The 22,952-nt window shown below is 41.2% G+C and overlaps 1 protein-coding gene across 1 annotated transcript; it reads right to left on the reverse strand.

Annotated features, from left to right (window-relative positions):
* Positions 1–2,670: 2,670 nt before the first annotated feature.
* LOC114669256 (zinc finger protein 260-like) lies at positions 2,671–21,837 on the reverse strand. Its single transcript, XM_051925232.1, has 3 exons — positions 21,734–21,837; positions 16,324–16,778; positions 2,671–4,688 (listed from the first exon to the last, which is right to left on the reverse strand). Exons 2-3 carry the CDS (start codon positions 16,733–16,735, stop codon positions 2,749–2,751), a joined length of 2,352 nt encoding a protein of 783 aa, XP_051781192.1. The 5' UTR covers positions 16,736–16,778; positions 21,734–21,837; the 3' UTR covers positions 2,671–2,748.
* Positions 21,838–22,952: the final 1,115 nt, after the last annotated feature.

Genomic DNA, 22,952 nt, shown 5'->3' on the forward strand with positions numbered 1-22,952 from the left:
AAACTGGTGGCAGGGGAAAGTGTAGTTAAGCAGCATAGCATGACGTTGGAGATCAAGAAGAGGGGTGGCAGAGTCGTGGATGAAATGGTGGAGGTTGAAAAAGGAAGACTGCAAGGTTGAGTTCAGTGAGGAGGTAAGACAGACACTGGATGGGAGTGAGGGGTTACCAAACAGTTGGGCAACTGCAGTGGAAGTAGTAAGGGTGACAGCAAAAAGGGTGCTTGGTGTGACATCTGGACAGAGGAAGAAGAAAAAGGGAACCTGGTGGTGGAATGGGGAAGTACAAGAGAATATTCAGAAGAAGATGTTGGAGAAGAAGTGGGATAGTCAGAGAGATACAGAAAGTAGGCAAGAGTACAAGGAGATAAGGCATAAGGTGAAGAGAGAGGTGGCAAAGGCTAAAGAAAAGGCGTATGATGAGTTGTATGAGAGGTTGGACACTAAGGGGGGAGAAAAGGACCTGTACCAATTGGCTAGACAGAGGGACCGAGCTGGGAAAGATGTGCAGTAGGTTATGGTAATAAAAGATAAAGATGGAAACATACTCATAAGTGAGGAGGGTTTGCTGATGACACTCTGATCTGCAGCAAGAGTAGGGAGCAGGTCGAGGAGACCCTGGAGAGAATGAAGGTCAGTATGAACAAGACAGAATACATGTGTGTAAAAGAGAGGGAGGTCAGTGGAATGGTGAGGATGCAGGGAGTAGAGCTGGCAAAATTGGAGGAGTTTAAATACTTGGGATCAACAGTACAGAGTAATAGGGATTATGGAAGAGAAATGAAAAAGAGAGTGTAGGCAAGGTGGAATGGGTGGAGAAGAGTGTCAGGAGTGATTTGTGACAGACGGGTATCAGCAAGAGTGAAAGGGAAGGTCTACAGTACAGTAGTGAGCCCAGCTATGTTATATGGGTTGGAGACGGTGGCAATGACTAAAAAATAGGAGGAGCTGAATGTGGCAGGGTGCTGAACAGATCAGTTACATGCAGGCTGCCGTCCGATCACCAAAGGGCTTATCCGATTACTCAAAGGATACATCAGGCCCCATTATGGTGGCAGCAAACCCCGATATAGTAATGAGTGAGTAACCATTCAAGTATCATATTGGCTTAAAGAAGTAAACACCTACTGTAATAATTTTAAAATGTCCTCTTCTTCTGGACAGGACTCCATTGGTACGGTGTCTCTTCGGAGAATCCTTGGGTACCACTGGTTTGACTTTATGCTGCTCACGGAGTCCTGAATGAGGCACATTACATGAATTGAGAGACAGCATCAGTTACAGCATTACAGCCATGTGGCACGATTTCCCATGGGTGAACCAGCTTGCAGGATTCTCATTTTTGAGGACCTGAGAGGCTGGACCAGGCCAAGGGGACACCCAAGTAACACCTGGCTGTGGTAGATAGATGGTTGTGGGTGGGACTGCACCACATGTTTGCATGTGGAAGGGGTTGCCAATCAGGATCCCGAACTGCTTTGTTGTGTAGTGGGTGCTGCAACGAACTGTACTGGTACATGTTCCCTAAACTACAGTAATCTAACCTGACCTCCTCCTCTCTGATTTGTAAAACTCATTGATACTTGTTTAAATCCATGATGTAAAATTCAAGTTCCTCCTGGATTCTGCCATCATTATTTTTCATTTTACTAGGGAGCTTCACCCCACTGCTCGCTGCGATTGCCAACCTCCCTGCCTGCGCTATGCACCAGGAACTTCGCATCTCTGCCACTCACGTATGTGGATTTCACTTTCATCAAACAACAAAACTTTTAATTCTCCTCATTGGGAAGAAACACTACTTTTCCCTGATGGCAACACAAATTAGACGATCTACAAGTCTCCAACTTAAAGTTTAAAGCCGAACAATATATTTGATCTCTTTTTGCTGTTCCGTTATTTCACCGAGTAATAATTTCCATTTGTTTGCACTAATGCGATCTTTATTATCCTTTTTTTGAGTCTTTTGAATTTTAGTACTTTCATTATCTCTAACCTGCTCTGCATGTGTATCGCGCCAACGTTTTTGAATTCTTTACGACGTTCTACTTTGTCATCTACTCTTTGTCTTTTATTTCCGGCCCCGCTTCCTTGTCGCACCATTAAATTGTCCTTCATACGTCACACTCTCACACCTATCTCTACCAATTCCTAATCTCTGATATAAATGCTGGTGTCCTTTCCTGTATTATTTCTTCTTTTGGTGTTCTTTGGAGGCATTCTAATTTCTCTACACTAATTTGTTTTCTTTTTAAAATTATTCCAGTAAGTATCCTAAATTTGCATCAGTTATCTAATTTGGAAGTCAAAATTACATTTCTGAACTGAAATTTTGCACAAGCTGTCCGAGGATACTCTTGAGTTCACAACGAAATGACCAGTTCTGTAGAACTAGCAGTATTTGGTCTCCTCTTTATCTTCACATGAACACTGGACTGTGTCAGATTCTCTTATTTTCTTACTCACAGTACACTTGTGTGGTCTTGTCTGTTCCACTGTGGTGATGCCACTGTTAATTCATTTATGCTCTGAAGGTTACTTCTTAACAATAAGCACTTGCCACATTCAAAAAGCAACATGCCTTCTTCTCAAGCATGAATTTTTCGATGGGTCAAAAGATTGCTACCTTTTGAAAAGCACTTTCCACATTCAGAACAACAATAAGATTTTTTCTCCTGTATGAATGCTTTTGTGAACCTTAAGAGCTGATTTTTGTGAAAAATTCTTCCCATATTCAGAACAGCAATAAGGTTATTCTCCTGTGTGAAGTCTTCGGTGGCTCTGAAGATGGCTCTTCTGTGAAAACTGCTTGTCACACTCAGGACAGCAATAAGGTTTCTCTCCTGTGTGAATTGCTTGGTGTCTCTGAAGATGGCTCTTCTGTGAAAACCGCTTGTCACATTCAGAACAGCAATAAGGCTTCTCTCCTGTATGAATTCTTTGGTGGATCTGAAGACTGCTCTTCTGCCAAAACTGTTTGCCACATGCAGAACAGCAATAAGGCTTTTCTCCCGTGTGAGTAATTCGGTGCATATGAAGACTGGTCTTTTTTGAAAAATGCTTGCCACATTCAGAACAGCAATAAGGCTTTTCTCCAGTGTGAATTGTTTGGTGGATCTGAAGATTCCATTTTTGTGAAAACTGCTTGCCACATTCAGAACAGCAATAAGGTTTCTCTCCTGTGTGAAGTCTTTGGTGGCTCTGAAGATTCTTCTTAAGTGAAAACTGCTTGTCACACTCCGAACAGCAATAAGGTTTCTCTCCTGTGTGAATTGTTTGGTGTCTCTGAAGATGGCTCTTCTGTGAAAACCGCTTGTCACATTCAGAACAGCAATAAGGCTTCTCTCCTGTGTGAATTCTTTGGTGGATCTGAAGACTACTCTTCTGCAAAAACTGTTTGCCACATTCAGAACAGCAATAAGGCTTTTCTCCTGTGTGAGTAATTCGGTGCATAATAAGACTGGTCTTTTTTGAAAAGTGCATACCACATTCAGAACAGCTATAAGGCTTTTCTCCCGTGTGAATTCTTTGGTGGATCTGAAGATTCCATTTTTTTGAAAAATGCTTGTCACATTCAGAACAGCAATAAGGTTTGTCTCCTGTGTGAATTACTTGGTGTCTATGCAGTAAACACCTTTTTAGAAACCGCTTGCCACATTTAGAACAGCAATAAGGCTTCTCTCCTGTGTGAATTCTTTGGTGGCTCTGAAGATCGCTCTTTTTCAAAAACGTCTTGCCACATGCAGAACAGCAATGACGATTCTCTCCTGTGTGAATCGTTTGGTGTCTCAGAAGACTGCACTTTTCTGAAAAGTGACTGCCACATTTTGAACAGCAATAAGGCTTCTCTCCTGTGTGTACTCTTTGGTGTCTATGAAGATTACTCTTTTGTACAAACTGCTTGCCACATGCAGAACAGCAATAATGCTTTTTTCCAGTGTGAATTGTTTGGTGCCTCTGAAGATGGCTCTTCTGTGAAAAACGCTTGTCACATTCAGAACAACAGTAAGGCTTCTCTCCTGTGTGAATTCTCTGGTGAATCTTAAGGCTGCTCTTCTGCAAAAACTGCTTCCCACATTCAGAACAGCAATAAGGCTTTTGTACCATGTGAATTCTTTGGTGGACATGAAGATCCTTCTTAAGCAAAAACTGTTTGCCACATTCAGAACAGCAATAAGGATTTCCTCCTGTGTGAGTTCTTAGGTGGATATGAAGACTGATCATTTTTGAAAACGGCTTACCACATTCAGAACAGCAATAAGGCTTTTCTCCCGTGTGAACTCTTTGGTGGATCTGAAGATTCCATTTTTGCAAAAAATGCTTGCCACATTCAGAACAGCAATAAGGCTTGTCTCCTGTGTGAATTCTTTGGTGTCTATGAAGTACACTCATTTTTAGAAATCGCTTACCACATTCAGAACAGCAATATGTTTTCTGTCCGGTGTGAATTATTTGGTGGATCTTAAGATCACACTTCTTCAAAAACATCTTACCACATTCAGAACAGCAATAAGGTTTCTCTACTGTGTGAACTCTTTGGTGTCTATGAAGATTACTCTTTTGTAAAAACTTCTTCCCACATGCAGGACTGCAATAAGGACTTATTCCTGTGTGAATTCGTTGGTGGATCTGAAGATATCCTGTGGACTTGAACTGTTTGCCACATTCAGAGCAGCACTGATGTTTGTCTCCTGTATAAAGTTTAAAAAAAAAAAATCAGATTTTTTTTTCTTTAATTCCCAACATTAAATGCCGGATTAAATTATGAACATTCTTTCATAACCATAAGTAACTGTAAAACATAGGTTTCAGAAGGAAAGCCATTCAACTTCATAATGTTCCTTTCTCTATTACAATGACTCAGTACATGAGCACAGTCACTGGACAGACAGAAGAAGATGAAATAAGTAAACTAAAGAGATAATTTGTGTGAGAGACTCAATTGAGAAGACTGCTGGTCACACTTTGTTTTCTACATTACAGAACTGCATCATAATTTTGTCATTACGCTCGTAAAATATTATTTAAAATTATATCTTGTTCTTATTTTATTTGATCAACAGAGGTGAAAAGTGATCATCTTCAGTTTCACTTATAAAGCAGAGCACCACATTAAACATGTGAAATGCACTTTTAATGATCAGAATCTGTTTTGACATTTCCCCACACCAAACCCATTTAACTTCAAAACACATGTCAAAATGACTTATTTCAATCAGCAAACCAAAACTGAGGAATTAGCAAAGTGTTAATGAACACTGAGAGAAAAATCTGCAGATGAGAGACATTGGATTAGGATGGTTATTTCTGTCTGCTCTGGATGGGGAATGGCAGTGGAATTAAGGCTTGGTCAGCTTTTTGACACACTGCTGATATTCACACTCTACATTACAAGATTAATGGGTGTGTAGTCTCACAATTTATTTATGTCAATCACATTGATTAGGTACAATACAGGAGAAGCTCATCTGGAGATGAACTCTTTCAGAAAATTTGGGTCATCCACTTGAGTCAGCTCAGCACCAAGCGGTGATCACTTGACTTCTCAGTAGTGCTGGGAAGTATGACCAAAATTCTATATCACAGTATTTTTCAAAATTATACTGATTTCATGGTATTCGACGGTATTTTTTCCCCATGTATGAGTAGATATTTAAAACATAATTAACATGATAGTTATAATTTGTTACTAACTCTCACCTATTCGGTTTCTCTTCTTGGTACTCAAACGTGGCACTTGGTGCCACCGCCCACCTGCCAAGTTGTTTTCCCTGCCTATGGTAAAGTCATCCCTGATGGAGGATCCCATGAATCGTGGGGTAGGGGGGTCCTTTCATTGGATTGGCTGGCCCAGCACTGGCTAAATGGGGGAGGCAGCTTGATGGCTGAGGTCTCCAGGATTCTAAACAAATCCAAATCATATTATGTGATATCATCTACTGTTAAATTCTGGTCCGTACTTGTAAAATTTTTATTTTTATACTATATTGAGGATTTGTTCTGTTCTGTGTACTGTATTGTATTGACCTCCTTCTTTTTGACACCCACTGCACGCCCAACCTACCTGGAAAGGGGTCTCTTTTTGAATTGCCTTTCTCAAAGTTTCTTCCATTTTTTCCCTACAAGGGTCTTTTTGGGAGTTTTTTCCTTGTCTTCTTAGAGAGTCAAAGCTGGGGGGCTGTCAAGAGGCAGGGCCTGTTAAAGCCCATTGCGGCACTTCTTGTGTGATTTTGGGCTACACAAAAATAAATTGTATTGGATTGTATTGTATGCTAACCACATTTTCCACTGCAATTACTGCAGTAGACTGGCTAAGAATAACCTACTCCACTGTCACGAGAATTGTACAAAAAAAAACATTTTAATGTGCACACAAGTATTAATACAGGTTTGCATGGCCCCATAAAGTGATAGTTTTCAAGGGGGTGGCACTAATGAAGAGAAGGAATCACACTGCATGACAGTTACAGTCAAAATATAGAACCTATTTATTGAACAAATTTTACAAACAACTTAAACTACAATTTTGACAACATATTTTCAACCATCCAAAGAGATGAGTTTTAAGTAAAGGGGAAAAAAATTAAATGCCACTTCTCTTGCAAAACTTTTCAAACCATTCTCTACTGGCTTTAAATTCCTCACCTGCGCCACTCAAAGAAGGATTTTTTTTCAGCTAATCGCCATGAATCTTCCTGGCTTTCTCGCATATGATCGCCTCGCTTACGCTATCCCGTGCAAGTTGCTTCTCGTTCAACCACACTAGCAAGAGTTTTTCCACCTCTTCCAGCACTTGAGGCCTCTGCTTGGTTAACATTGTAACTCCGTTTGCAACATCAGCTGCTTTGTTAGGCCCTGTATACGCAAACAAAAGAAAATGGAAAACGGAGAATGGGAATTCATTGGCACATAGGGAAACTGGCCTCCGATGTTTTTGTTTGCCACCAGAGCCTGTGGTCGTGAACAGATGCAAAATTTTGGCAAACTTTTTGATCATAACCCAATTTGTACGTGTTCGGAAACGTTTGTGATAAGAGGTTCTACTGTACATAAATGATAAAACTGTAACTTGTATTTATAATGCTATTTGTGGTATAGCAGGTCCGCCGCTTCAAAAAAAAAAAATATGGCCAGTTTTTAAATCCAGTTAGCGGTGTCCGTCTCTGTGAGTTGAAGAGGTAATTGGGGCGTTCTCAATTGCTTCATCAGCTTCCTAAGGCATGTGATTAAGGCGCTGCGTTCACAGAGATGTATATTTATGGGCCGGCAGGATAGGGGGAAGGAAAAAAGATAGAACAGAAAGAGGTTAAAGAAGGGAAAAGGCAGTCATGGGAGATGAACCAGACACTAGGAAGGAGAAGTCAGCATGAGCTGGGGCTCCGTGAGGGAGCGCAGGCTAAGGCCCTCTAGGGACAGGTTCGCCCCACTGACTAAGTGTGTAGAGTTGGGCGAGCGAGATGTAAGGCAACAATAATAATAATAATTCATTTTATTTATAAGGCACTTTACATTAGTAGTAAATCTCAAAGTGCTACGTTAAAATATTTAACAAAGACAAAACAAGATAAACACAGAGATAAAACAACAATAAATAGTGGCATTCTTGTTAATATGCTTTCCTAAATAAAAAAAAAAATCTTTAGCTGTTTTTTTAAAACAGCCCACAATTTGCTGTGTTCTCAAGTTCTCTGGTAGGGCATTCCAGAGCCGTGAAGCAGAGACTGCAAAGGCCTCCCAATGCATCCGAGGAGCAACTGAGTGAGCGCGAACGAAGACAGGAGGTGTGCCGACCTCAGACGGTCTGGCTGCGCAGTGTGGCGGCAGACAAGTCGGGGGTTGGCAGAAAGGAGTTCGTGCAGAGGCTCTGCCAGCAACACCAATGATGGGTGAGCCGGGGAGACAGAAGGTGGTGGGCTGCGATCGGGTGAGGAGAGAGACTGCATTTTAACGTTTATTTTAGCGGATTATTTATTATGGATTTTATCCCCACGTTTCACTGCTTTAACGGATTTGCTATTTATTTTGGTACTGTTTTTATTTATTTATTTTTTTAAACACTGCACAATGGATACTTGGTTTTAGTTTTGACTGTTTTTAATAAAAGCACTTGAGCACTTTCCACCATCCCATGGCTTCAATGAGATTTGTCAGCTCATCTCGGTCATAACTATCGACTGTGTTGGTTCAACAGACTTCCATGTGGGAAGAGGAAGTCTGTAAGGGACCAGCATCGTCACACTATTATATAGTATTGAGGTACATTACACAGTATTCAAGTATTGGAAATAAAAACCCAAAAAAACAAGTGCTACTTGGCTTGCAGTATTATCCAGTACTATAGAAACAGCAGTCACACATTTGAAATAATAATGGTCCACATCCGACCTTTTAAAATCAAAGTATCTCCAGACAATAGGCAGGACTCCTTTTTTCATCAAAAGTTCTTCTGTGTCATCATATTCAACTTTATCGTCTGCTACAGCTTCAGTTTCACAATTTTCTCGGTCTATTTTCACAGCACACTACCTCCACTAACGCATGTACTCTGTTGCATGCGTGTTCAGTGGTGTAGCAGTGAAAAAGGTCCCCCGCTTAAACAGTTTCCCGCTGCGCCATGTTCTGAACGTTGTTTAGGCTATTTAAACCAGTGTTGCGGTATAAGAAAAATCCATATCATAACAAAAATAAAAAATGGTTTTTGGTATGAACCGGTATACCTCCCAGCAGTACATCTCACCATCTCTTGTTATCCAAATGTCCAGAACATTTGGCCTCAGAGTAGACGACATTTAGATACAGAATAGACAGCACAACCACAGTCAATCTCTGACCTTTAGCCTACGGTATGCCGGTACCAGGTATGCTCATGACAACCCTTGTGATCAAATATCGTGCCTGTTAAGATAATCCTTAACTAGAACAGAAGTCAAATAATTCACCACTTCAGTAGAAATTATACAGATCACTCCTATTCTTACCATGTGCCTCAATTATTCCCCAGAAGACTGTTGAAGTCACCCTGTAGATCTACACAGCAAGAAGGTGGTAACCTTTTTTCAGCACTGAATCCAAAGTCTCTTAAAAATCCATATACCTTGGTTCATGCACACTCACACAAACAATGATGAAGCTTCTCCTGTATGGAAGTTGAATTCTCATTAAGATGACTTTCTAATCCTCTGGCAGAAACTCAGACTGCAAGGAACTCAGCCGAGGTCTGCTTAGCACCCACACCACTATTTACAGAGGAGTCCCTGTTGTACAGCGGGTCCACAGCTCAGATCAAAGGCCACTTTTAAATAAATAAATTGGTGCCTCGCGGCTTAGAGAGAGGGTGTGGTAGTGTGGCCGGAGCGGTTTCCGGGTTATTCGTGATGCGGGCGGTCCTCTCTTAAGTGCACAGGTGAGGAGTCCCAACCTGGATCGAGGCATGAGGCACAATATTCCTGTTCTTAGCAAGGGTCTCTGTAATTGAGCTGAAAGGGCCACTCATGGGTTGTTTTATGTCAACATCTCATCTTAGACTAGTTTTCTATGGCTAACCTGGTCAGCACAGTAGGGCTGTAGGATTAATCCATTTCTCTACGGCATAACTTGCATTTGTAAATGTGAAGACCTGTGATTTTAACTACCCTATGCATTATAACATACACAGCACTGCATGCCTAAATGCTATAAAGTCACTGCAGAGTGGGAAAGCAGTAGGCCCTGATGGCTACCCTGACGAATTTTATAAGAATTCTCAACTCAACTAAATCCCCTCTTATTTGCAACATTTACAGAAGCTAGAGACAATAAAATTCTACATCAAACTTTTCACCAAATATTAATTAATAAGGACTTATTACAATGTGCATCATACACACCAATTTCACTCCTGAATAATGATGTTAAGATATTCTCCAAAGTCCTGGCTAGAAGGATGGAGAAAACGCTGCCTTTGGTAATAGCACAAGATCAAACTGGATTTATTAAAGGCCGACACTTAGCTTCCAAACATCGACGCCTGTTTAATGTAATATATTCACTGCAAAGTCAACCACCCCAGAGATGATGATATCGTTGGATGCAGAAAAAGCATTTGATATTGTTGAATGGAACTACCTTTTCACTGCATTGGAGAAATTTGGGTTTGACCCAAAAATGTATGCATGGATCAAGCTACTGTATACCAATTAAGAGGCTTCTGTTTGTACTAACATTATTTCAGACTACTTCAAACTAGAACATGACACTAGACAAGGTTGCCCCTTGTCACCATTGCTTTTTGCAATCGCCATTGAGCCACTGGCAGTTCACTGTGGAAATGCTTATGAGATAAAGGGGATTATCACAAAAGGACTGGAAAAGAATTTTTTTTTTTTATATGCAGATGATATGATACTGTATATATCAGATCCACAAAATACTGTGCCTGCAATCCTAATAGCACTAACAGAATTTCAAAAGATTTCTGGTCTCAGAATTAATTTGAATAAAAGGGTGCACTTTCCCGTGAATTCTCAAGCACACAATATTAGATTGGACACCTTCCATTTTATCATTGCAGATCAGTTTAATTACCTAGGGGTAAACATCACAAAGAAGTCTGTATGGAAAAAATTAAGCAAGATTTGCATAGATGGTCAACCCTTCATATCACTTTAGCTGAAAGAATTAACATTGTAAAGATGATTATCCTTCCTAAGCTTCTCTTTTTATTTCAAAACAGTCCAATATACATCAATCAATAAATCATTTTTTAAGAAATTAGATTCAACCATAACTTCATTTATTTTGGAATTCAAAATATCAACGTATCCAAAGGGCAACCCTACAAAGACCTAAGGCAGAAGGTGCCATGCCTCTACCTAACGCTCAGTTTTATTACTGGGTAGCAAATATACAAGCTATAAAAACCTGGACATGGACACAAATTGATGAATATACAGTGGAACCTCGGTTCACGACCATAATTCATTCCAAACCTCTGGTCGTAAACCAATTTGGTCATGAACCGAAGCAATTTCCCCTATAGGATTGTATGTAAATACAATTAATCCGTTCCAGACCGTACAAACTGTATGTAAATATATTTTTTTTTAACATTTTTCAGCACAAATATAGTTAATTACACCATAGAATGCACAGTGTAATAGTAAACTAATGTAAAAACATTGAATAACACTGACACAAACACCCAGGATCCCGGCTCAGCTGCATGCGCAGGCTCTCTCTCTCTCTCTCTCTCTCTCTCTCTCTCTCTCTCTCTCTCAGCAGCACGCAAGCCCCCTCTCTCTCTCTCTGTAACATTGCAGCAGTTCGCGCTATAGCCTTACAATCCGATTTGCTGTATAAACACTTTTTTTTTTTAAAATGAGTTTTAAGCACAGGGGGGAAAAAAAGGAACATTTGAACAAATCCAAACTATATTTAAAAGCCAACCAAGACAGTAACATTGCAGGAGTTCACGCTAATAGCATTACAACCCGATCGCTGTAAACACTCTTTTTAAATTAGTGTTAAGCACAGGGAAAAAAATTAACATTTGAAAAAAGAGAAAAGTAACATTGCAACACTTTCTTCTCACCACTCTTCACTTGCTTAGAAGCCAAGGTTAACTGCAAAAGCACACAAAATACTGTAGAGCACAAAGAGTTCACAGGTAAAGCACGCACGTCTGACTGAGAACAATGAACAGGGAGAGGCTGAACACGTGCTTAAATACAGTAATCAGTGCGTACGAACCGGAAGGGAAATGAAAAATAGAGCACAAAGAGTTCACAGCGAAAGCACGCACGCACGTGCAAGCATGCACGTCTGACCGAGAACAATGCAACATGTGCGGAAATCATTGGTGCGCACAAACGGAAAGGGAAACTGGCTTGTTCGTATACTGAGTGTGTGGTCGGGAACCGAGGCAAAAGTTTGGCGAACTTTTTGGTCGTAAACTGAGTTGTACGTGTACCAAGACGTTCGTGAACCGAGGTTCCACTGTACACCAGCCTGGTATACAATAGAATTAAAAACTTGGAGTACATCTTTATATTCTCCGCTCTGTACCCCAGTAAATACAACCTATCATCAATACACTAATAATCCAATTGCCGTTCATTCACGCAGAATATGGAACCAATGCAGGAAGCACTTTAAGACAGAGAAGCTCTTACCGGTTTCACCTCTACATGACAGCAACTCTTTTCCACCCTCTCAAACATGCACAGTATTTAATGCTTGGAAAATGTCTGGATTAAAATGTTTAAAGATGTACATATCAATAATGTTTGTGCATCCTATGTGCAATTAACATTCAAATTTAATTTCTCATAAACACGTTTTTTCCCACTACTTTCAAGCTAGAAACATTGCTAAACTGAACCTGCCCAATTTTCTTCACCTTCCACCTATTTCTACTCCAGAAGAAATATTGATCAATCTTGAAGACTCAGAGAGCATCTCCACAACTTATGAAAACATTTTAAAGTCCCTTCCTTTCAAAGATCCCAGAGCACAATAGGGAAAGGGAACGGATATCCCATTTAACATTTCAGAAAAGGAGTGGAAGGCAGCCACACACAGAACATACTCAAGCTCCATATCCACAAAGCACTCAATTATTCAGCTTAAAATCTATCAAGAGCATTTAGCTCAATTAAAACTATCCAAATGCTCCCAGGGCAAGATTCAACCTGTGAACATTGCAATGTAGCTCCAGCCTCACTGGGCCACATGTTAACCAAATTAACATCATTTTGGAGAAAAATCTTTAAATGCCTTTTAGACAGTCTTGGTGTCACAACCCTCCTAATCCACTAACAGCTGTTTGGTGGGCTCACAGTGGGACTTAAAGTGGAGAAGAACAAAAACTGTGGTTGCCTTTACCTCACTATTGGCACGGAGACTTGTCTTGCTTAAGCAGTTCCATTGCACTCTGCGAATACGAAAAATGTTGCACGGGAATTGGTAGCCCATTTTTCCCCCCGAGTAGGTATATCTAAAGAAGTCCTCACGGACCAAGGTACATCGTTTACTTCGGATACGTTCATGGAGGTTGCCAAGTTACTCCGTATTAAGCATCTAAAAATGTCTGTGTATCATCCTCAGACGGATGGGTTAGTGGAACGATTTAACCAGACCCTCAAACAGATGCTCCGCAAGGTAGTCGACGCGGACGGTAGGAACTGGGATCAACTTTTACCTCTGGTCCTGTTTGCTTACCAGGAGGTGCCACAAGCCTCTACGGGGTTTTCCCCCTTTGAATTGTTATATGGCCGCCAACCCCGGGGAATATTAGATATACTTAAAGAAAAATGGGAAGGAGAGGCACTTCCCTCCTCCAATATTTTGGAATACGTCGCGCAACTGCGCGAACGATTAGAGAAGGTTTGGCCTCTGTTAAAAGAACACATGTCAAAGGCTCAAGCAGTGCAGGCACATCATTATAACCGAAACACCACCCTCCGGGAGTTCCAGCCGGGGGATCGTGTAATGGTACTGGTGCCTACTTCCCACTCTAAATTGTTGGCTCATTGGCTGGGCCCTTACGAGGTAAAAGAGAGAAAAGGGCTTGTCGACTATCTGGTGAAACAACCAAATGGTCGACCAAGCGAGAGGATATACCATGTCAACTTGCTGAAACCCTGGAGAGACCGGGAAGACTGTCCTCTCCCTCTTCTCACAAAAAGTAGACCTTAACCTCGGACCCGATTTGACGGCCACCCAAAGACAGGAGCTAGAGTCCGTCATCCTGTCCGTTCCGGAAGTAGTCAATGAGACACCAGGACGCACCTCGCTGATTGAGCACGATATTGTGACTGACCCGGGGAGGGTAGTGCGGGAATGCCCCTATAGACTCCCGGAAGCAAAACGAGCCAAGGTGGAGCTGGAGATCCAAAAAATGCTTGCGTTGGATGTAATTGAGGAAAGTTACAGCCCCTGGTCCAGTCCCATCGTCCTCGTTTTTAAGCCCGACGGCTCATGGAGGTTCTGTAATGACTTTAGACGTCTGAACCAGATCTCCAAGTTTGATGCCTACCCCATGCCCCGTGTAGACGAGCTCATTGAGCGCCTGGGTACGGCTCAGTATTTGACTACCCTTGACATGATGAAAGGATACTGGCAAATTCCCTTGACCGCATCCGCCAAGGAAAAGACAGCCTTCAGCACCCCTAGTGGGCATTGGCAGTATAAGGTTTTCCCATTTGGGCTGCACAGAGCGCCAGCGACCTTTCAACATCTGGTAGACAGAGTGCTAAAAGTCCACCAGTCTTATTGTGCCGCCTATCTGGATGGTGTAGTCATCTATTCTGGCACCTGGGAGGAACATATCCTGCAGGTTTATGCCGTTCTCTTAACGCTAGCGAAAGCCTGCCTCCGCATTAATCCGCGCAAGTGTTACCTCAGATTAACTGAGGCTAAATATTTGGGCTACCTGGTGGGCGGAGGAGTGGTAAAACCACAATGCTCTAAAATTAAGACCATCCTAGAATGGTCCCGTCCGACTATCAAGAAACAGGTGCAAGCTTTCTTGGGGTTAGCGAGCTACTACCGCCGGTTTGTACCTCGTTTCTCTGAGAGGGCCACACCATTGACCAATTTGACAAAGAAGAGGGCCCCTTTGCATGTGCTATGGGATCACCTAACGGAACAAGCATTTAGTGACCTAAAGTTGGCCCTGACCACGGCACCAATATTGAGAACCCCTGACTTTTCTCTCCCTTTTGTCCTCCAGACCGATGTTTCGGACACAGGTCTTGGCGCCATGCTGAGCCAAAGCATCGACGGTGTCGAGCACCCTGTAAGTTACCTGAGCCGGAAACTCTTGGACCAGGAGACGAGATATGCTGCGGTGGAGCGGGAAGCCTTGGCCATCAAGTGGGTGGTAACTCACCTGAGGTACTATCTGTTGGGTCGGGAGTTCACCCTAGTGACGGACCATGCCACCCTCCAGTGGATGGCTGTCCACAGGGAAACGAACCCCGGGTAACCAGGTGGTTTTTGGACCTTCAGCCTTACAAGTTTACTGTCACTTATCGTCGGGGTAACCTGCAGGCCAATGCTGATGCTCTCTCCCGGGTCCACGACCTCTCGGTTCGGGCCGCCCGACCTGACATGTCATGTCATGTCATGTCATGTCATGCACGCGCGTCTAGGGGGCCACGGAAAGACCCGATGAGCAGCGTACAACAGTCTGCCAGGGGACGGAGTCGGGGCACTAACCTTTCTTTCTCTTGTTCCCGCAGAAAGCCAGACGCAGCGCTGCCTTAAGCGTTCTCAGGACGCCATTTAATCCACCCGTAGCCACTTCCGCATTTCCATCCCTTCCTCTGGCCTGACTTGATGACATCATCTACCCATAAAACACCTCGGTTCCTCCCAGCATTCCAGTCACCAGCTTCCGGTCCCACCTTATTTATGTTCCCCTCTGCGAAGGGATGATGTTCTTGGTTGGACGCATGTTTGAGCATATAATTCTTTTGAGTGCAATTTTGACAGATACAGGGCCGGAAGCCCCAACCCTTTATGCTTGTCTTGTCTCTTATTTACATCGCCTAGGCAGTGGCACTGCACTCTGAGCAAATCTCCGTCACTCATCACATACACCGCTGCTGCTAAAAATTTAATAACCAAAAAATTGTTGTGTCTGGTGAAATGAATAGAATATTTAAAAACATTCCAACTCGATCCCAAACCCATCTGACTGTTACATCACGCCTATATTTCTCCACTTTTTTAAAAAACTGCTTATTTTACCACAATTACAGTGAACACAAACATAAGGCAATGTTTACTGCCATTTAAATATTTTAAATCACATTGCTGTACTTTTTCTATGATTTCAAGGTTTTAAATGTTATTGTGTAACTTTATAGTGCAAACACTTTGTTACATAGGACTTGGGATCTGTTTCAAATATGCAGAAGCACAGATGTGACTATAAAAGAATGCTGTTGTTTAATAAGGTTTTTCAAAAGACAAGTTGAATTCTGCTCATGTGTTAGATGTTGATTCACAAATTCAGCACAAACAGCACTAATGAATTCTTAAAATAGCAGAATTGACAAGTGGTAAAAACTACATAAAAGTGTGAGTAAATCAGTTTTTCAAATATTCTTTTTCAAAATATAATCAGAATTTGCAAATCTGTATAGCTTTCAAACTGAGGGCACAAATGTACAACCATAAGAACAGAAAATTGTTAAACTTTACAACAACATGAATGAAGCACATTAAACACACAGTAAACAATCCCTTTCTAAGTTTCACACAAAAGGCTCAAGACCACCCACCATGGTTCATAACCCCCTGACCCTAAGGCTTATACACACACTTTTATTTTTGACTTACCTTTTGTGGATTTCCCTGAAGTTGATGGCTGATCTTCTGGAGTTCTAACAGATGAAACCTCCTCAGTCCTTTTTGCGTCAGACTCTAATGATTCAGACTTCACATTGATAGACGACTCTGGTGATGGACAGTGTTTGCTTTGAGAAGAGACTAACTCAGTTACTGCTCCATCTTGTTTGTCTTCCTTCACACTCTCAGTCCTTTTATATTTGTGCACCTCAACGCTGACAGACGTCTCTTCAGTTTCTTCTTTAATGCCCACTGACCCCAGTTCACAGTTCTCATCCTTAATGCCCAGACCTGCCTGTTTAGGTTGGACACACTCCCATTCACAGTCCTCCTCCTTAACATTTGGTGTCCTTTTGTCCATAATATTCATGTCGGCCTCACATTCCTCCGTTTTCACATCCATCTAGGTGTTACAGTAAATGACAGCTTTCTCTCTCTGTATCTCCCTGTATAAAAAAAAAACAGGATACGATTCCAAAATATCAGCAAGCTTAACATCAAAAGACATTTGCATTGAATTTTACAACATCCTCTCAGTTGAGGTCTAAATCAAGACAGACAGTAAAATGTCAGTAATTCACTACTCATATAAAATTATCAGATGTAAAACTGTGGAGTGGACTGAGGGTTCAACAGACTGGAAGAAGACGACCATCTCCCACCGTTGTGGGTCAGCAGTTTTCATTACTTGGATTAAACACTTGGTGATGATGGGGTCCTAGAACAGAGTTATCAGTTATGTTGAAGGTTTTTTTAAACAAGTAGGGCCTCAAGATTTTTAACAAAAACTGACACATCAGAAACAGGGAAATGAAAGGGGAGCTTAACTTAGAAGGAAAGCACAGCCTGCAACAGGAGAAGACAAGCGGGTGAAATCAGAGGTTTGCAGGCTTAGGCTGGTGGAAGGCATACTTGTTTTATTATTCTGGACCTGCTCAATGGACAACAGCACAGCACCATTTAAATCATGGTACTCAGAGTAGTGCTGGGCGGTATGACCAAAATTCTATATCACGGTATTTTTCAAAATTATACCAGTTTCACGGTATTCAACTGTATTTTTTCCCCGTGCATGAGTTAATCACATTTTCCACTGCAATTACTGCAGTAGACTGGCTAAGAATAACCTATTCCACTGTCATGAGAATTGTACAAAAAAACATTTTAATGTGCACACAAGTATTAATACAAGTTTGCACAGCCTCATAAAGTGATAGTTTTCAAGGGGGTGACACAAATGAAGAGAAGGATTCACATTGCATGACAGTTGCAGTCATAATATAGAACATTTTTATTGAACAAATGTTGTCAACCATCCAAAGAGGCATTTAGACTTACTAAAATATCCAGAGGTGCTTGTCAAACGTTGTATTACACTGAACATGTTTTAGAAAAGGAAGAAATGGTAAATATTTTTTGTAAACCAACTACACTTTCTGTTAATGTTAACAATCTCTGTCCACTGACATGTTAAAGTGACTTTTTAAACAACTTTACCATCATTAAACTGCATAATATTTAAACTAATAAATAATAATACAATAAATAAAAGTGCAAATTCCAGTAATAATACTATTACTTCAAGACTTCAAGCCCAGGTGCATTACACAGGACAGTATTCAACAAATAAAAATAAAATAAAAGAAATGCAACTTGGTGATGACATCTTTACCAACTGAACCATCATTTAGGCAAACTGCATTAATATGGACCTTGCTTCAAGCTAAGCTATATACATAAATAATAAAACTGCAACTTGCATTTATAATGCTATTTGTGGTATAGTGGGTCCGCAGCTTAAAAAAAAAAAAAGGGCCGTTTTTTAAATCCAGTTCGTGTCCGTCTCCATGGGCACGATTGCATGGCCGCGGGGAGTAGATGAGGTGATTGGGGCGACTCGCACCCGATCGTTCTCAATTGCTTCATCGGCTTACTGCGGCGTGTGAATAAGGCGCTGCGCCCACAGAGATGTATATTTATGGGCCGGCAGGATAGGGGGAAGAAAAAAAGAAAAGATAGAACACAAGGAGGTTAAAGAAGGGAAAAGGCAGTCATGGGAGAAGATCCAGAAACCAGGAAGGAGAAGGCAGCATGAGCTGGGGCTTCGTGAGGGAGCGCAGGCTGAGGCGATCTAGGGGCTGACTAAGCATGTAGAGTGGGGCGAGTGAAATGTAAGACCTCCCAATGGATCTGAGGAGTGACTGAGTGAGCGTGAAGGAAGACGGGAGGTGTGCCGACCTCGGATGGTCTGGCTGTGCAGTGTGGCAGCAGACAAGACGGGGGTTGGCAGAAAGGAGTTCGTGCTGCAAAGGCTCCGCCAGCAACGCCAGTGAAGGGTGAGCCGTGGAGACAGAAGGTGGTGTGCTGCGATCGGGCGAGGAGAGAAACTGCATTTTAACGGATTTATTTATTATGGATTTTATCCCCACGTTTCACTGGCTTTATGGATTTGTGATTTATTTGGGTACTGTACTTTTCTGAACACTGCACAACGGACACTTTTGGTTTTACATTTGACTGTTTTTAACAAAAGCACTTGAGCACTTTCCAACATCCCCTGGCTTCAATGAGATTTCTCAGCTCATCTCGGTCATAACTATCGATGGTGTTGGTTCAACAGATTCCCATGTGGGAAGAGGGAGTCTGTAGGGGACAGGCATCGTCACACTATTACACAGTAACCAGATACATTACACAGTATGGAAAAAAAATAAAATAAAACAAGTACAACGTGTCTTGCAGTATTATCCAGTAGTATAGAAACAGTATTCACACATTTGAACATAATGGTCCACATCCGACCTTTTAAAACCAAAGTATCTACAGATACGGCACTTTTTTTCGTCAAAAGTTCTTCTATGTCATCATGTTCAACTTTATCGTCTGCTACAGCTTCCGTTTCGGAATGTTCTCTGTCCATTTTCACCGCTCAATACCTCCACTAACATATACATAGAATTACTAGACACCTCATGACCATCAGCATTGTACGGCAATGTTGCCGCCATATTGTGAGTGGCACTGCTGTGGAGTGAAGTAATGGATAAAGATGCCTCACACATGTGCTGCTTGGGATTGTACAAACTGCTGTACGCTCCAAACCAGATCACAGGGATTACATTTCATAGGTAAAGCTGAACAATTGTTTTGGTTATATTTGGCCATTAGAAAATCCCGTTTTATCATCTTAACTTTAGCTACGCCAGGCTAAGATAACAAAGCTATGCATTTATGTGCTCAAGTGAGCCTCCAAACAACGTTTTGGCTAAACGTATTTAGTCACTAGCTATGTAGATTGTTGTTACCTGTTAACATTTCACAAACTTTGAAGGTTTCACAAAGAAATCTACCTCAGGAAGCAGTGGGAGGTAGCCCTTAGACGAGATTTTGATTTAGCTGTCCTGTGATGTGTGCCATGCTACTTTGGTAACAGATGCTGTACCGGCATCATATGATCAAAGCTACCACTCGCTCACATTAAAAAACAAAGGAGGTTTGACGATTCCTTCTGAAGGTACAGTCAAGGTGGTCAAAGTAGCTGAGCGTGTTATCCGACAGTCGATATTAGAGCAAGCTGTCAGTGTATCTTTGATCAATCAGTTTGTTCGGGCTGAGATTGGTTCAGATGATGTGTTTTTTCTCAAGGACCACATCAACGAAACACAGTTTGAAATTGACAACCATCATTTTATGCTCATGTCTTTAGTTGTGTCTGTTTTCCACAAACTAAGGCTGCACCATATTGCCAGACAGAATACTCTCAAATTACAGAGTGGCAACACAAGGAAAAAGCTATAAGACAATTCTGTTTCAAAGATTTTAGATCCTATCCTGTATATATTTAATTAACCACATTGTCTGTGTGTGTGTGTGTGTGTGTGTGTGTGTGTGTGAGAGAGAGAGAGATAGATTGAGAGAGGAACGAGTGAAATGTTTTCATAAATTATTAAACCAATTTGTATACAATAAAATTGTTAATTTTTGTCATTGAGTGTATCATTTCACTGTTAAAAGAAAGACAAAGATAACGGGCAGTAACAGTGGAAAATTCACAATTGGTATGCCAGTTTGAAAAGATAAGTTTTGAGGGCAGTTTTAAAATGTGTTATTGAATCGAGCTGACGTATATGAGACGGAAGTGAATTCCAGAGTTGGGGAGCACTATGAGAGATGCTCGAGCTCCCATAGAACAGAGTTTGATGTGCGGTACAGAAAGTCAAGCTGCAGAGGAGGATCGGAGTGATTGAGAGGGAGTGTAAGTCTGTTGGAGATCAGTGAGGTTGTGGAGAGCTTTAAATGTTAAGAGCAGTATTGTGTATTGTATTCTGTAGTTAACAGGGAGCCAGCAAAGTTGAGAGATAATAGGTGTAATATTTTCAGTGGATTTAGAACAGCAGGTTATTATCCTGGCAGCAGAATTTTGAAGAAGTTGTAAGCGATGGATACATTTTTGTGGGATGCCAGATAGAATAGCATTACAATAATCTATACGTGAGGTGACAGGGGCATTAACCAATATTTCAGTACTGTGTTGCATAAGAACAGGACAAAGTCTAGAAATGTTTCAGAGATGGAAGAAGACAATCCGAGAAATGTTACTTATATGGGAGGAATTATTTAATAATAACAATTATTATTATTTTATTGTCATTATTAGTGTATAAATGGATATAAATAATTGCATTTAAATGACTCGCCAAAATCAGTTGTATGTAAACGATACTATTTTATTGTTTTTTCATCAGAAAAAACGGTTTCCACGCCTACCTGTATTAGTTTAAATGGCACTTTTGCCACTTGCAATATGGCGTACGCGCTGGCGTATCGTGTCGACTGGGCAACACAGTGAATGCAGCGTCTACCTATATATGTCTATGTCCACTAACTCATGTACTCCGTTGCATGCGTATTTAGCAGTGCACCAGTGAAAAAGGTCCTCCTTAAACATTTCCCGCCGCACCGCGTTCTGAATGTTGTTTAGGCTATTTAAACTGGTGTTCCGGTATAAGAAAAATCCATATCATAACAAAAATAAAAAACGTTTTTTTGGTATGAATTGGTATTCCGCCCAGCAGTAACTCAGTTTAAAAAGGCAGTTAGCACATGTGGACTTAACCAGAAAAATCAGAATCAGTGTGGCTTACAGGATCATCACAGTATCAAGTCAGGGAGTACACAATCTCCCTTCTTGTTTTTCTCCTTTACAGATGAAGCAATGTTTTAATAAAGGTGCCCTAAATATTAGTACACCTCATCACTTTAGGCATTAGTTATCAAACCAGCAGCCACATACAATATAATGGAGACCAACTGTGGGATGTGTTGTGTTGGCTAACACTGATGAAGCTCTTTAACACTAGAATTACCAAACCCTACGAAAAAATACACAAACCCGGCCCACCTTAAATCTCTTCGCACCTCTCCGTCAGCGTCTTCTGTGTTGCAATCGTAGGCCGCTTGCTGCTTGTCTTGATCGGCACATTTGCATCCCCCCAAAACCGTAGAACGGCCACAGAGTTCTCCCAGTTCCAGCCTTGAATATCTGGGAGTCAGGTACCTAGAGCAGTACAAGGAAATAATAGATTGTTATTTGGAACGCATGCATTTCGTGTGTATTCCGTTTCTTCAATAATCTATGTAAACACATCATTAAAACAGAAACATTTTTCATATTTTAGTAATAAATGACAAAATGTACACAAACTGTATAATGTGTGAAACCTGAAGTCCAAAGATCACATAAACACTTTCACAAAAGGTACAAGGATGATGCAACAACTTCCGTGGTGCAGCGGTAAAAATTGCTGACTTGTAATCAAGAGTCCCCCGATTCCATCCTACACTGCCTTGTATATTTACCATTTTGAGTAGTGAATTGCTCTTATTGTTAGTATTATACAATAAACGTATACATTTGATCTGAGTCTGTAACAGCCACTGTACATTTATAGTACTTGTAAAAGTTAGCGTTTTTTTTTTTTCACTTTTATTCTCTCAGTCACGATCACGATACATACTACCGCCCCCAAGGATCTGATGCTAGTGGTTTTTATTTGAAACTGGGAATAACTGTAGATGTGAGTGGTGTTTTGAGACAACGGAACTGGAAATTCTCTGATCTGGAAGGATAAAAGTTGACACAAACGCTTGTGAATCTGCCTTCTTCGAAACAGTAAAAACACGAGGCGGTGTAGGATGACAGGAAATGCAAGAAATTTTGAACACATACCTAAAAGACAAACTTTCTTCATGTTTTAGTACTAACGACAACATTTTGACATGAAGTGTATAATGTGTGAAGTCCAAATATCAAATAAGCACTTTCACAAAAGGTACAAATATAACAGAACAAGTGTGCTTTTATTCAAGAATATAACCAAAGAAAAAGGTCGGTTTAGTGTGGCTTTTTGTTGCGGCTTCTTAGGTAGTACTGCGGTAAGAACTGCTGCCTCCTATTCAAAAGGTGACTGGTTCAAGCCTTCCCACGTCTCCAAATAAATGTTTTGAGTAGTGAATACTAAACAGGTTTATTTCTCTGAGTAAGTCATAGTAAAAAATGTCCTTAAGTCCTGGGATGAACCTGTTTATTGTCCTGTTTACAGCTTCACGTACTGCTATGT

Source organism: Erpetoichthys calabaricus, chromosome 1, assembly GCF_900747795.2.
Source record: "Erpetoichthys calabaricus chromosome 1, fErpCal1.3, whole genome shotgun sequence".
NCBI lineage: Eukaryota > Metazoa > Chordata > Cladistia > Polypteriformes > Polypteridae > Erpetoichthys > Erpetoichthys calabaricus.